At 37.4% G+C, this 16,372-nt stretch overlaps 2 protein-coding genes across 4 annotated transcripts in view; one reads left to right on the top strand and one right to left on the bottom strand.

Moving 5' to 3' along the window:
* The window catches only part of LOC139961541 (regulator of nonsense transcripts 2-like), a 32,926-nt gene extending 21,922 nt beyond the window's left edge, over positions 1 to 11,004 (top strand). For 2 of the 3 annotated variants that reach the window (XM_071960803.1, XM_071960801.1), the window contains exons 25-35: positions 222 to 360; positions 1,403 to 1,542; positions 2,339 to 2,525; positions 3,199 to 3,336; positions 3,950 to 4,071; positions 5,641 to 5,721; positions 6,804 to 6,899; positions 8,681 to 8,908; positions 9,340 to 9,418; positions 9,954 to 10,080; positions 10,191 to 11,004. In XM_071960803.1, the coding sequence (XP_071816904.1) occupies positions 222 to 360; positions 1,403 to 1,542; positions 2,339 to 2,525; positions 3,199 to 3,336; positions 3,950 to 4,071; positions 5,641 to 5,721; positions 6,804 to 6,899; positions 8,681 to 8,908; positions 9,340 to 9,418; positions 9,954 to 10,080; positions 10,191 to 10,200 (1,347 nt within the window). In that variant the 3' untranslated portion in view covers positions 10,201 to 11,004. The remainder of the gene's footprint in view (positions 1 to 221; positions 361 to 1,402; positions 1,543 to 2,338; positions 2,526 to 3,198; positions 3,337 to 3,949; positions 4,072 to 5,640; positions 5,722 to 6,803; positions 6,900 to 8,680; positions 8,909 to 9,339; positions 9,419 to 9,953; positions 10,081 to 10,190) is intronic. The other variant, XM_071960802.1, reaches the window with a different exon arrangement.
* Positions 10,218 to 16,368, bottom strand: LOC139961546 (galactosylceramide sulfotransferase-like). Its single transcript, XM_071960808.1, has 2 exons — positions 14,339 to 16,368; positions 10,218 to 13,954 (listed from the first exon to the last, which is right to left on the bottom strand). The coding sequence occupies exons 1-2, from the start codon at positions 14,461 to 14,463 to the stop codon at positions 12,874 to 12,876; spliced, it is 1,206 nt and encodes a 401-aa protein (XP_071816909.1). The 5' UTR covers positions 14,464 to 16,368; the 3' UTR covers positions 10,218 to 12,873.
* Between the last annotated feature and the right edge of the window lie 4 nt (positions 16,369 to 16,372).

The raw sequence follows: 16,372 nt of genomic DNA, 5'->3' as shown, positions 1-16,372 counted from the left end.
AAAGCTCAGATATATTACAGGTCGTTTAAAGGTTTGTTAGAGATGATAGGAAAGGTAAATGTTAGTTTCCTCCGTTTACTGCTTGATTCAGGCGGCATCTACAGACTTTCCAGTTCCGTCCTGTAACAATCGAGGACGTGACATATACTATGTTATAGTATCCGTCACAAAGTATTAAGGATGTCTGCTACTTCATATTTCAATAACTCCTTTCCCCTCAGATAAACCATCCAAAGTTTAACCAGCGTCGAGTCAGTATGGTCAAATTCCTGGGGGAGTTGTATAACTATAAAATGGTTGAATCAACAGTTATATTCCGTGTTCTCTACTCGTTCATCAGAGTTGGAGTAAGTTTAGATGGTGAGTTTACTTCAGTCAGCCAATTAATCAATCAATCAATATATAGAGTTCCTTATATCCAATGAATTAGGTAGTGCTTAGAGTCCAGGAATAGCTCTTGAGAACAGATAAGTTTTTAAGTCTCATTTTAAAAGGGGTTGAGATGTGAAGCTGGTTGTCAGCTGGGAAGTATGTTCTAAAGCTAAGGACGTGCAATAGAGAATAAAAGGTCGGTCATATCAGGGAAGCTTCCAGTTTGGTTCTGTCGATTGGTATTCTCGGTACTCTGGTATTTGTTCCCTTTTTTTCTTTTTTTGTCTAGTTTGTGACCTTTTTAACTGTAATTAAACAGTTGCTTGTCTAAAAACAGGAAAAGTGTGTCACCTTGTGTGTTTCATAGATTAATAATTGTTGTTTTAATTGGTGTAAGTATATGATCTCCCTGGTTGACTTGTTTTCTTAATGGAGAGACAGAGTTGGAAGAAAGTTTTAAACAAGTCCGTAGATACTGCTTTCACATTAATCAATAATTTTTATTATTTCATGCAAATATGTGAAGTTAATAATGTGAATTATAGTCTTTGTTTGTACAAAGTTATGTGTATTATTGTATTGTATTGTATTGTATTATATTGTGTTGTATTGTATTATATTGTATATTATTATTTTTTTGTATTGTGTAGTATTGTATATTATTGTATTGTATTTTGGTTGTATTTTATTGTATTGTATTTTGGTTGTATATTATTTTATTGTGTTTTATTATGATTATTTTTATTTTTATTATTATTCTTATTATTATTTTGATTATTATTATTATTGTTATTGTAATTGTTCCAATCTGAGGTAAAGTATCTCATTTTACTACTCTCAGTACCTAAATCTCAGTGCAGTTTACCATTCTTTTCTGTCACTGTAACTCTTGCTGTACTACTGCACAATAGTGATTGCTTCTGAATCACATATCCATCACAGTGTGTGCTTACTGCCATCGGGTCATGCAACTGCATTTTGCTGAATGGAAATAATGCTCTGTCGTTTTCTCAACATTTTCCCGCACCAGCAAACAACCCTACCCCCTTTGATCCACCTGACCACCTGTTTCGCATCCGATTGGTCTGCACCCTGTTAGACACATGTGGCCATTTCTTTGATCGAGGCAACAGCAAGAAGAGGCTAGATTGCTTTTTGATCTATTTCCAGGTGAGTTTTGTTTGCTGAGTGTGTAACACCCTATCACATAAACCAAGAGAAGCAACTGTGTGACTGTATTTTGCGTTATGTCTGTTAGACAATTGCTGTCCTTCTAAAGTGAGATTGTTCTGATAAAGTTCCTATTCTTAACCTTCGGGTGCATTCAGGCTGCTCTTCTAAAGTGACATTGTTCTGATTAAGTTCCTATTCTTAACCTAGGGGTGCATTCAGCCCCTGAGGGTTGCAAGGCAGGTGAATAAGAAACTGGGTGTGAGCAGGGATTGGAAAAGCTTTCTAAATTGATGGTGCGTAAAAGTAATGGAATAGGTTAAGCCGGGGGTGTTTTTTATTTGTTTTTCTTTCAATTCTTTGCCAGAGTACCCTCTTGTCTATAATACTTGCAAGTGATCCTAGTTCAGTGGATTGTTTGTGCAGCAATGATATGTAATCTACTACATAATGTCACACAGCACTCCATATGCTTCTGATTAACCTTTCTGTAGGGATTACATGTTTACTCATATGAGTTGCAAGATGATGATACCCAAAACTAGCAGCTCACATGGTCCATGCTGCCATGTTTACTCCAACTTATGTGTGCAAATAGTATTTCACACAATGTGTATATGCCTTTATGATCGGACCAAAGAGTTTGTATTTCTGTTCAGTTTGAGTAGTTAACTTTTTATGCAGGTGTGTGGTGGAAAATAAAGAAGAAGAGAACTATATAGCATTGATGTAGTTAATGATGTTCTTTTGGGTGTTAAGCTATGTCATTTTAATTTGTCTCTGCATCTCTCCACAGCAATACTATTTCTTCAAGAAATCTTTACCGGTGTTTGATCCAGAGGCAAGACCATTCCCCTTAGACTGTGATAATGCTGTCATGGACACTGTGGAGTGTCTTCGACCCAAGCTGAAATTCTACGCCGATATCGAGGAAGCCAATCAAGCCGTGGCAGACTTAAAGAGGGATTGTCTTCAGAAGCTCAGTAAGAAAAGAATCAATTTACTCTCTGAATTGAATTCAAGATTTCATGAATGACTGGTTTCTAATTTATTTTCAAACCTTGCTAGTTTGCCAAAGATTTGCAACAGGATTTTGGAAATGTGTGAATCCCTTGTCATATAAGGTTTTAACCAAATTATCAACAACCTCCCACCACCCTCCTCCCCTCCCCCATCTCCCCATACATCCATATGGAATGTTCTTGTTTGTGAAGTATATATGTGTCAGGAATGCATTTTCATTCGGATAAACAGGAACAACATTATGATAAAGTGAGGGTTTGGGTGCGATGACCATTGTAACCTGTTGCACTTGCCATGGGCTTCACGATAAATAGTTTGCATGAATGTGTGTGAGGCCCCAGCTGGTAAACATGACATCACAAGAAGGGAAGCTTGGACAGATGTGACATATTTTGGTGTTTTAACAAATCATTTTATCCAAACATGAACTCATCTTTTTGTATTCTTTTCTGGTCTTACTGCTTCCCTTTTTACTGACAAATGTTTTATTTAGTTTGCCCATCTTTTAATCTCATTGGTTGGATGTATTCAGACAGTGAAATGTCAGGAGAAAGATGTTATGCAATCATTGTAGATGCTTGTTTGTTTCCCCCCTTTTAATGTAATGATGAATCATTTGTTTGCTCTTTATAGGTGAGAAGGTACCACCAGAACAGTTGGCTGCCTTCCAACAACAGATGAATCAGTCTAATGATACGACAGGATATCCCAACCTCCCGTCCATCATGGAGGGAGATGAGAATGAATCAGAAGACTTTGTTCGAACGCCTGGTATGTTGATGTGGATGCAGAAATTGTGTGATAGGATTCTTCTCCATCTTTTTAGACTTAAATAATTGGCACAGTTTGAGTATCTAACGATGAACTGATTCCACTGCTGAGGATCTGGTTGACCCCAGTAGTCAATCTGTCTGCATAAAGCTCTCAATTTAAATGAAGCTTTATCATTGCAGGTTATGAAAGCTTTATGGTCAGGCTTAGCTGATTCTACACATTCTAAAGATTCTGTACTGTAATCCAAGGGGTGGGGGTGGGGAGATCATGAGGACAATCTTTGTATGTTATGTATATACAGTATATTATGTTGGTTAAATGTATATTGTGTTGGTTATGTGAGTTACAATGATTTTGTTTCATTTTATGGATATCTATTTTATCATTATATTAGTTAATTTGGTTTCCATATACAGTGGCATAATAATATAATCCATAAAGGTAACCATAGTATTGAAACTCATGTAGCATGTGAATGAGTTTTTAAATGTCAAGGTTTTTTCTTTTCTTCTTCTGCTTCTTCAAGTAATTTCCCTTTTAAAACACATCCTTAATTCATGAAGCAAATTTTGTTGTGATAATTAAAGACATCCCTTTCTTCTCTATTTAGCTGGTTTCTCTGACATGTTGGAAGATGACGAGGATTCTGATTCCGTGATGGAGGTTGATGCGGATGGAGATGGATTTAACAGCGCCCCAAACAGCCAAAGCCAGCTTACTGGCGAAGAGGAGGTATGTGGAAGACAATCTTAACGTTAAGCTGATGTTCATGTCACACGTAAAAATCACCGTAACAGGGCAACAAAGTAAAAACTATAGGTTTGGAAATTGGCCTGATGTATGTTGCACTTCATTTTAGTAAAAAGGTTTTAGTGGGAATCAATGCTCTTTTTACATGCAAGAACTGAACAATTTTTTGATTGGTATAACTGATTTCACAGGAGGGGGTTGATTATGTGGAACGTACCATTTTTCATTGTATTGTATTATTTCTTTCGTCTTTCAAAATGTTCATCGGGTAAAGCTGGTTCTGAGTGTGTGATAGATTTAGCCTATGTGTTAGTAGATAAATTGGTTTGTGTGACATCAGTGTGTTCACATTAACAGGTTTGTGTGTGTTCAGACATATTGTTCAGGCTTTCCTGCAGATAGGTTTCTTATTACTGTGATTGTTGGACCCTATTGTTACGAGGGCCCATTGTAGCCTAACGCTAGTTACTGCTAGTGAGGAACCTAATGTTATATGATAGAAAGTATTTAAATTGCCTACGTGATAAATCAGTATTTGAGAAATTAGGTCGGGTTACCGTGTCACAATGTTATAATGCACGATTGTTCTGGTATATTCCTTATGATGACGCGCTGGTCTCGGGTTGACGTCGGTTTACGTGAGATCGCGTGTAGGCTGTACACGTCTTCGTGGATTTTCTGGAACGCTTGCAAGATATGCAAAGGACTTCCAAGAATAGAAAAACTGGGTCAAGTGTATCGAGAAAGATCTAGATGATTCTTGATATGGCGAATCGTATAAAAACCCGCCCAGATCGGAGAGTTTCTCAGTTTCTGTACGAATACAAGCGACGACACAGATTATATCATTCTACTATATATCGTCAGTGCTCAACTACCAGTATTTTCTGAAGGATTGAGATATCGATACCAAGATTGATTCTACACTTCCATTCAGAAGTTTGAAGAGGACTTTACTGTGAAAGTACAGTTTTCAGTCGTTATTGCGGAGAAGGTGAAGAATTTCTGTCTCCGTTGAGGAAGTTCGTTACGCCAGGAGTTAGTGGCTATAAAGCTGATTTTGGACTGACTCTGGTAATATTTAGTCGGCGAGAAGTTCGACTTGTGCTTCACTGGATTTGTGGCTGGAAGTCCGTCTTCTATTTTGGAGCATCGCCTAGAAGGTGACTGCTGTTTCTGGGATCGCAAGAAACTTCGTCGAGGACCAGTGAATTTCGCGGTACAACGGACCGAGAATCGTCGTCATCAAGGTCGTGGCCTCTGAGGGATATCGTCGTTGGAAGAGACCAGCGTGTTTTAAAGTGTATCCTATCTTATTAAGTTTGTGAGTAATTTTCTATATATTTGTAATTACCACTTGTTGTTGTTGGTTCGAAATCCATTGTTCAATATAGTTTACGTTCTCATTTAAAATCTCTAGACTCGTCAATTTGTCTGTGTTCCTTACGGAAACGAACCCAGGCTTGTGTCTCGTTAAAACTAATTATCGAGACCTCTCGCATTCCAACGTAACACTATTCAGTGGTCTCTGTGTGATTTTTCTTCTGATAGACTGCCGATGATGTTGACGGCATGGACGAGGATGAAGACCTCCCTGAGGAGTCGGCTGGTGAAACAGAAGAGGATGACCAGGTAAGCGAAAGACGAAGGGTCAAAAGTCCCTCGCTTCCTTTTTTGTTGTAATATTCGGTAAAGCTGTATTTTGTTGGACTTTGTATTCGAGCATCGAAAACAGTCTGTTTCTTTTGTTTATAGGCTGTTCCATTTTCAAACTGTATTAATGCTCTCAATACAAATATTTGCTCTTGCTGTCACTAGACACCGCTCTAAACATGGAAAGTTTCTGCTAAACAATTATTGTTATAAAATATGGAATAATCTCCCAACTGGTATTAGACATTCGAAATCATTTGCTTCATTTAAGTATAAACTAAAGAGTTATCTAACTTCCAAGTACCGTGATTGATATTATTGTCAAGTTTGTTTTGTACATTTTGTTTTTCTTTCTTACTTTGTTCTGTTATTTTCTTTCTTTTTCTTTAGGGTTACTAGCTTTGATAAACATTTAATGTCTTTTCTAGTATCCTGTTTATACCATTACTGCACTGCTTTGTATGTCTATGTATATGCGAAATATATTAACTGAACTGAACTGAACTTGCTTGAAGAACTGCAACCAAGTTTTCTACTTTAATCATGTCATATTAGTCTATTGGTTTCTTTTTCATAATAATATTGCTAAAGTCTGGAAGCTTCAGAAATGCACAATTTGTAAAAAACGTCCAGATTTATTAAATCCGTTCAGATATTTTTCTTCAGATGTTATAGAAGGTTTCGACATTCATATTACTTTGCAATGGTGATTTGTGCAATTAAATGTGATAACAACAACAATCCTGCCTTACTTTTGCTTTTTAAATGTAAAGTATAATTCTTCCAAAATCAAGTTGTTGTTTCAATACCATAAAATCCAAAACAAACAAAAAGTTCTTATCAATTGGAAGTGTGTTTTACATTCAGACTCAATTGTTTGAATTAAATTGTTTCGATTCTTCTGAAGAAGTGGCGGATTGAAGACTTGGAATCACTTTGTACAAGTCATCAGTCTGAATGCAAAACAAGTGAACTAAGACTATCTTTGTGTCTTTCCTTCTTTTTCTCTCCTTCCTTTTATAGTCTCAAGATTTCTTTTCTTGGGTTTCTCTTTCTTATAGATGGCTGTGATCAAGGGGGCCCCTAAACTAATCAACTGCGAAGAAGATGATGACTTTTCATCGGAATATGAAAAGTTAATGGCTGAGACGTATCAGGTATTAAGAATGCATATCACTATGACTATGCTTGATGATAACTGTTTGTGTCACAACCCAGTTTCCAAGAGGACATTTTTTTTTAAGGTTACACATATAGGGCAAGCCTCCCTGAGTTGGGACTCTTTCTTTCATTGCAGTTAACCGAGCATAAGGACAGGTCTATTCATAGTAAGTCACGCTTGAAGTATTCACAAATACTCAGTCCTGCCCAAGCAACATCGAACAGAGAAGGTACTTGTGATCACACCAGTGATAAAAGCTAAACGACTATTGTAGCTTACCATAATGGCTGGATACCAGAATGAAATATTTCAACAGTGTAGGGGTTTCTAAACAATATTCCATATGAGCTCTTTCATTGCGTGGCATTTCTGGCTTGATGTCAATCTGTGGTATAAAAAAGCAACCCTTATGACCTTTTCGTTAGATTGTTATTGGTTCCTTGCTTTAGCAAAACGAACCTATGTAGTCAACTTGGCGTGTGTGTGATATATTGGGACAAGTTGTAAATGAAGTAGGTGCACGTTTTCCGAAATAACTGTTATGTAATCCAAGGTCACCAAAGGTCAATTATGGATCAAAATGTGTTTTTTGGGGGCAATAACTTGTGAAACTTCCACTAATGGGGTCCGACATGGTTGACATTTTGAGACTAGTTGTGAATAGGGAAAGCGATTGTTTCAAACATAACGGTCATGTGATCCAAGGTCAACAAAGGTCAATTATGGGTCAAAAGCTCAACCTCCAAACTGATCAAAATTTGTCCATGGTTGACCCCTGTGCGACCTTCATACGCAAAGTTTTGTTTTGTTTGAGTGGTGGACCTCTATTGACCTCACATGACCTTGGAATAGCGCCTCCAGTCACCTGTATTGTCTTTTTTTTAAGTTGAATATTTGAATTTTTGTGGCCATAGTTTAAATGTCCATGGGTTGACTCCTGTGCAACCAAAGTTATTTAGTACAGTTAGGATGATTCTGCAAGTTCTTATAAACAAATCTAACAAAAGTCAACAGATTCTCAAAAGGACCAATCATTGATTTGTGATAATTATGGCAATAATATTGTGTGTGTACATTAAACCCGGAACTCACAAATTTAGGATAGTGCTTATAAGCAAGGAACCATAGTGCCCTTAGGCTCTTGTCTGCCAGGCCTTTGACTTTTTATACAAGTCTTCAAAAAGACTGTTGTGTTTCTATTCTTTCAAATGCCCATTGTTTGCCTTTTCTTCAGCCCCACTAAAATCTGTCGTTACTTAGTTGTAAATCAGCACAATGGAGTTGTAAATCAGCACGTAAAACTAGTTAGGATAGCTTGTTGTTTGATATGGTCGTATTAGGACTGCTGTGTATGGTGTACTACTTATCCTACTAACTATTGAGGCTAGGCTTAATTTAGTCCTTGGCGACCCTGTATGTGCATAATAAATAATTCCTCCCCGTAGACAATCATTTCTTCTCAAGTTTTCATTCTTACTTCTGTTTGTTGTTTTACTTCTTAATGCATACATTACTTGTTAATGCATACATACAGAGCAAGTATATAAGAATATAATTGAATTCTAGTCAACCTGAGTAAAGTATCCAGCTCTCAGGGTAGTGAAAACAAAATCAAGATCTGTTCAAATTGTTAATTTTGTGTGTGTGAGCAAAGTGGGCCAAACTTTCATCGTTGTTGGTATATCAAAGTTATTAGTTAGGGTAAGCCTCATGTTTGTGTACAAATTTGCTTAACGATTCAAGTCTAGGAGTAAAACTTCTGACATTAACTTTCAGAGAACTGTGGAAACGAGCAAGGTACCGCAGCTGGATATTGGAGTTCCAGTCCTTCACAAACCAACACCGAAGAAGCTAACATTTAGCTCCATGCAACCACTTCAGGAAGAAGAAAAAAACACAATGAACTTTACCCTAATGACCAAGAAGGGTAACAAGCAACAACTGAAAGCCTTTGAGGTGCCCATTGATTCCACTCTGGTAACAAATTTGAAGAACAGGGAAGAGGTGGGTGTCCATCATCTTATATTCATAACAATGAGATAACAAAAACATATAGCCATATAGATGGAGTTGTGAAAGAAATGATTTAATACCACCATACTTACTTAAAGGCTCCAAAGTTCACCAATCCATTTATCCATCATTTATCCACCAATCCATCAGTGAGGGTTATTTCTTGTGATGATTTGTAGTTGAGGAGGAACTGGCACAGCACTCTTTTAGATGCAGCTGAACCTGGATACAGCTGAATCTAGATTTGTTTGGTGTATGGTTTGAGCATTACTCCTTGTACAGAGTACTCAACAAGACTTGTTTAGAAGCTGGACAGAGAATGTGTACAGTTGTTGTTCAACATAGTAGCCCTGTAGGGAGGGCTCTATGTATGTCAATTGTGGGTTGTATTGATCAGTTTGTTGTATTTCATTGTCATTTAGGCAGAGCAAGCTGAGAAACAGAGGTTGAAGAAGCTGACCTTGGATATCAATGAGAGGCAGGAGGAGGAAGATTACCAGGGTAAGCTCACCTTAGTGAGGAGCAAATATTGTCACGGCAACCAAAATAGTCATATCAAACTGCAGGTTTGAAATCTGCAACCCATTCTTGTCATTGAAAAAAAGAAAGTACTGATCTGACAGAGATTGTTGTGAACAAATGTTCTGTTTCATATCATGCCAGGGAGCTGCCACTACTAGGTAGGACCGACGTAGTAGTCAGGAAGTAACAGAGAAAAATAAAGTAGTGTGTAATCTATATATGTTAAACTGAAAAGGTTTTTCTAAGTAGATATGGAATTGTCTGCGACTTTATTTTGATACATGGAAACAAAACGTGTCAAAAGACAAAATTATAAAATGTAAACATTACGGGAAGACTAAAATGCCATCTATTGCTCCCCCCCTTGCAAGTATCATTCACACATTGAGGATGAGAAATCCGATCACGATATTGCTGAGACATTGTTGCATGACGTTGATCATCGTTCGTTCACCAGTCAAACTGGTACAATTGAAAGCTCAGCAATGATTCAGTGTATTTTCTTTTTCGTTAGCAGAAATGTTGGCTACTTTGCAACGTCCTGCAACCACAGTTATTCCGAGAGATACCTCAAAGCCAAGGTTCAACCATCCAAAGGGTGCTCCCGATGTGAACGACATTTTCAATGCTAAGGGTAATCGGTGAGTCTACCATTTCTTGTCATGGTCGTCACTGCAAGCATTGAAAAAAAAAAAAACTCTCTTCCTTCGGGTTGGTCACATAACACTTATTTGCATTTGTTTTACTGTAGGAGATGGTGACTTGGTTTACGAAGAAGAAATATGAAAGGCCAGACGTCAGGTGGACGGTGAGTTCCAGTCCCTTGGAGAGGAATCATGAGGCAGCACCAGGCTAAGAGGACGACGACGATGATGAGAGGGGGCTGTTGAAGCATGACTCCATTGTTAGAGAGGAGGGGTTCATTAGTTTTTGTTTTGAATCTATCGATGATGCAGAATCACTATAAGACTGGTGAAGGAGCAGAAGTAGCAGCTACATTATGTAGTAGAATTGTAAATGTCATCACTTGTTTTTATCTACCATCACAGTTGTGAAGAGAAGAAGCTAGGTTGCAACCAGTTATTTCTTTCAATGCAAGCGCTTGAGTTTGTGATGATTCAGTCACTTAAGATTGAGAGCTGTTGCTTATTTATGGCAATATATTGCACCAACACCAAGGTCAAGAGGCGGGTGAATGACCGTCATAGATTTGGAGTGATTCATGGTTAACTTGTAAAAAGGATGCTCAATATAAGGACATTAATATTCATTTGTTGTTGACAAAAAAAGAACAGTTTTTATTTTATGCCTGTTAGTTGTATTGATTTACTCACCACCAATAATAATAGTTCAGCAGATGTCAAATGAAAAATGTCAGGTGAAATGATGTCAAAAAACAGATTTCAAATGAAAACTATGTTTTGGTTGAGTACTTAGGCCTAGGCCCGTTGATTATACTCAGCCACAGAGTCTGGTATACAGATAAAGCAGCATTTATTTCGAATTTGGCACATTCTACCGGCTTGTCCAGAAGCTTGTTAAATACAACAAGAAAGTTTAAAGTATATCAATGGCATTTGTCCTAATTTGTTAGCCTTCTTTCTCCAAGTATTACTTTCAGAGGCAGATGGTGATCTATGAAGAACTTCTATATTGTTGGATGAGGGGGGAGGGGCAGTGGACCTCAGTATGAAAGATGATGATAATAAGTAATATTTATATACAGTAGCGCATAATCAGTAAAGCTGCTCAAAGCGCTTTACAAATGTAACACCTGAGAACAAATAGTAACAAAAACCAAAATATTAAATATATAGAACCAATAAGGCAAAAACTGTGAAGGCCAAAAGCAACAATATAAAAAAAATGATAATTTTTTTTTATAAATATAGTACAGTAAGACAATTATTGTAAAAGCCTAAAACAGATAGTAATAAACACCCAATACTAAACGATAAAAAATAGAACCCTTTAACGTAGTAAATAAATTTTAAAATTTTTTTAAAAAAAATGTTAAGTAAGTAGTTCCAAACGTAGTATCTATATAAAATAAAAGTTAAAACACAGTCAATTACACAGTAAAAGCGAGTCTAAAACAATTTGTTTTCAAACAGTTTAAAAAGTGGTAAGAGAACATGCATACACGCACAGAGTTGGTAAGGCGTTCCATAATCTGGGAGCGCTGACTGAGAAGGCTCTGTCGCCGGTCTTGCATCTTGTTCTCTTCTCCTTGAGCAATTCCTGTGATGATGACGTAGGGTTCTGCTAGGTTCATACGGTGTAAGGAGACAAGACAGGTAGTAGGGGGCGAGACCGTGCAGAGCTTTGTAAGTGAGTAGGTTAATTTTAAGCTTCGCTCGAAAATCTATTGGTAGCCAATGCAATGATTCCAGTAGTGGTGTGACATGGTCTTTTTTCCTTTGCTTACAAACTATACGAGCAGCATATTATTGAACCATTTCCATCTTGTGATTTCCATCCTCTGTTACGGGCTGATACACTTGCAGCAATCTTTGTAGTTCCTATCGTAATTTATGTGATGTGTGACAAAGGAAACTTCTTTTTTACTTCTTTTACAGATAATTAGACATTCGGTTTTAGTATCATTCAATTTTAGGTGGTTGTCTGTCATCCATTCTCGTAGTTCTGATATCACACTCTCCAGTCGACGTAGCACAGCATCAGCATCCTTTGGATCACATGAAACATATAACTGTGTGTTGTTAGCATACATGTGTATGTTAATTCTGTGTTTCTCTGCAATTGCGAACAGTGGAGATGTATACAATGGATACATGTATGGGCTAGATTGATTTGCATGATTGCAAGATGCACTAGCATGATTGGACTAGAATTATGGAAGTGAAATGCCAGAGTTGTTGTAATGCAGTGTGAATGCTTTATCTCTTTACAAACTAATTCACAGCATATGGCCAGTTATAACCTGTTCTGGTCCCCCGCAATCTTTACTTTTGGATGACTGCAGGAAATAACTTTCTCAGCACTAAGAGTACTGTACAGAACCATTGATCTGACGTGTTTTTTTTTTTGTTTTTTTTTGAAGTTATTCAATACTCAAATTTTTGACCTGTATGAACAAAACAAAAGTTTGTATTAATCTCCCAATATCACCCCTACTGTGACTTATCTTGTGATATGACAGCAAACTTATGACATCATATCATGATATTACATATCATATTCAGTATATGAAACAGTAATCAGTTTTGTCTTCACAATGGATGAAAATATCCTTGGGAATTGTTTAGGGGGGGGGGTGTAAAGGTTATTTGATGTCAATGATAATGGTGAAGAAAACCTTTGGAAACTCAGTAACTCCAAAATTAAGATTAGATACACTTCATACTTGGGTATGTGGATCTTTTTCACAGAAATAGGAAGTACGCACGTGAGAAGCAAATGTACCCTATTTTTCAAAATAGTGTCAAGTTCTTTCTCCTCATCTGTTTGGTTTGTAGGAGTTTTCTAGCAAGTGTTTCGTTTTCTTTCCTGATTGACAAAATTGTATACGAAGGCACATCCTTCCGAAAATCGTGACACCCCTCTGACTTAGGTTTCTTTTGGCATAAATTTAATACTTCTGTTTTCACTCTCCTAAAGTGTCGCAGGTCGTTACCAAAAGAAGGACCGTACTCTTTGATCTTATTCTGAAGTACTTCTTTAAAGTATTTATATAACATTACATCGACGTAGTTCCATTTCGTAATCAAATCGATATGATGTTGCCTTGGTAACTCCCTCTGGCGTTCCCTTACCTTCATTGACTTGTAGACTATATCTTCGAAACTCCAGGACATCTCTCTTCGCAATAAAATCAAGGATTCGTCGAAATAATCTTGAAGAAGAACTAAATCAAACTGTTCGTCAAGTAGTTTGATCCGCTCGGCTATCACCTCTCGGGATAAAACGGATTCCTTGTGAAATTGACCTAGGTCACGCATTTGGCCATTGTAGGTATAACGGCAAGTGATATGGTTACTCTGCACTATTCTTTTTAGTAAAATTGAAAACGCGAAATCTGGAGAATAGATGTTGCCAGACATGTTGAAAAGTTTCGCCACATTATAAAAGTTAACAACCGAAGAAAAGTGAGTCACAGGGTTCCTAACTATCGTCACAAATTTGGCTTTTGGTTTCATGACTTGTTGTATGCTAGTTTTGTTGAAAGGTACATGATTTACAAATATGTGGAAGCCACCATGTTTTGGTTGTATTGCTAACATGTCTGATGTGAAGGGTGTAAAGCCAAACCTGACCACCAGCTTAGGTAAAGCAAAGCTGAGGTTGTTAGTGATTCCAAACCGTTGAATGATTGTCGCTAGTGTGGAGCTTGCAGTTTTATGTGTCTTAGCAAGCACGATGACTTTTTGTGCAGTAGTAGATATCCTAGGCGGTGGTTGTGTCCAATTTTCAGACCGAGATCGCTCTTTATAGACACTATTCGGTTCTTGTGAGATGACCGCAGACTTGCTCTTTGGAATAATTGCCTCGACTCTGCAAATGGATATATACATATATATATATGTAGATGTATATGTGGATAAATGACTGCTGAACATGGGTAAAACTGATGTAGGAAATGCCATTGGTGTCCGGCTGGGGCACAGGGCGAACTCTCACGTAGAAATCTTCCAGTTCATTTCTGTTTGGTACCTTAATTGATATGTCAGTCATAAACATATTTAACCAAAGAAAGACTTGTCTATTTAATATCCTTTATCATGATTAATAAAATTAAAACTTAAAACCAAGACGGAAACGTACTTAAACTTAGTAAGTTTAAACAATAGGGGATAACAACGAAACTGATAGTGGCTTAGTGTGTATGCACACTGTAAATTTATATTTGTTAAAACTGAGACTTGTAATAAAACGCACCTGTTTTCCATATGATAAACTCGAGGTTCATTCTTAATAGAATGTTTTGAAGTAATGAAAACACCATATATTGTTGTAATTGACAAAATCAAGAATCCAAGCCGACAGCGTCGCATCCTCTCCATTTTCAAATGACTGATCTACCAAGTCGATTTCTAGACTGAAATTAACAACTTAGGTCCAGCGTAGCTATATAGCAACGTATACTAAAGTCTGAGAATAAGGAATACTAATCGCTCCAGTCATTTGTGACAATGCCGTGTCTGTAGGAGACACCTTTTTAACAATACCAAAATTAAATCAACAATGACCGTTCAGTTCTCAAGTTACCGTCTAGCTTTTGCAGTGCTGCACATGGCGTAGCCCTAGGCTTACAGTTTTCCGTTATACTTTTTCCAATTTCTGTGATTTTACTACAAAACTCTCTGGTTGATCTATAGGTTGATGGGTATATGCAAAAAAAGCTTACAATTGTTATATGCAAACTCACGTATCCGCGCAGTAAAATTATATGTATTTGTTAAAACTGAGACTACTAATAAAACGCACCTCTTTTCTAAATGATAACCGCGAGGTTCATTCATGGTAGACTGTTTTGAAATAATGAAAGCATCATATGGATGTTATTAACAAAATCAAGAATCCAAGCCTGCAAATAAGTTTTTTTTTTTGGCATCCATTTGATGCACGATGACGTCATTTTGTACTGCCAATTGCATTACTAACGTGGTATAAGCAGTTGGGGCAAATGTTCCTTATTGAACCCCTTGGCTAGACATTGGGCATTTTCTTTAATGGTATGTAAACCCCTCCTTCATCCGTCTCCCCCACCCACTGATTTTCTATCCTCTGGTAAAACAGTTAGTTCAAACGTGTTATTCTCCTTTAGTGCTTCAAATTCTTCTCTCATAGCAAATTTCCTTGACTATAAATCTGGGGGATACCACATACTCTACACTATATAACAATAATCCACACTTGAAAGAGCCACAAACTGCGGGTGTTCATCTAAGTATTTGCGGGAGGGGGGTCTTTCTCTTTAGGGGTTACAACGTTCCCCTTGGCTATGGTTACCGTGACCATTTTCTCTAATTAATTTCACTTCTATTTGATTCTATTCATATTGACCTTTGTCTTTGGAAGTATATAGAAGCCCCACTACAAGGCTTTCTACTACTTGTATAATGTCGTGAACACAATTCAAAATAACAAACAGTATCAACAGTTTGGGTCTGTCTGTCTACAGAACTCTTGATAAATTTCACAAGCCTGTTACGAACATGAGCCACAATTCCATGGTTAACCCATCTGCACTTCGAAATCTCCAATTCAAACCGGGTTCTCCAATGCCTTTCGGGTGTTCCATTTTGATGGGAGGGGGGTGGTGGAGGGATGACCCAAACTGATTACATGCCATGTGTGGGCTTATATTAAAAGTTCCCCTGATCGTCATGCACTTTTCATTTATGACGTTTAATATAATATAATCTTCCATGCATGTGTAAAACACTCTCATATGACATGGAAATCACAGAGCATGCGCTGTGTAGCTTTGCATAACAAAAACTAGACCATGCATTTAGAGCTTTTTAAATAATAATAAGGCCAAATAAAGAAACACGGGGCTATTTGCGCGCAGCCCTTCGTGCAGTCGCATTCCCTTTTAACTGTCGAATACTTCACGAGGGTTTCATAGCCGCTCAAGATGGGCAATTAGTAATGAGTTATATATCATAGGAACTGTTTATGAACAGAGTAAGTCTAAAAGCCTAAGTGACTCAGAATGGCCCGTTTCAGTTTCGATACATACATCACTTCATGGTGTCTTATAATGTTGCCTGTATCATCCATTGCCGAACCACTCGATATCAAAATTTTATCGACGTATGGCGAAATTGCTAGTATCGATCAGGTCCGATTAAGGCCAGCGGTACAAATCGCCGCCAACACAATTGACCAAAGTGTGAGGGATGGTTTATATCACAATTTTACTTTAAACGTTGTTGAAGCACGGCGCCTTTGTAAGAGAGGAGG

The sequence above is a fragment of the Apostichopus japonicus genome, chromosome 20 (assembly GCF_037975245.1).
Source record: "Apostichopus japonicus isolate 1M-3 chromosome 20, ASM3797524v1, whole genome shotgun sequence".
Lineage (NCBI taxonomy): Eukaryota > Metazoa > Echinodermata > Holothuroidea > Aspidochirotida > Stichopodidae > Apostichopus > Apostichopus japonicus.
This window is presented reverse-complemented; position numbering and strand designations above follow the sequence as displayed.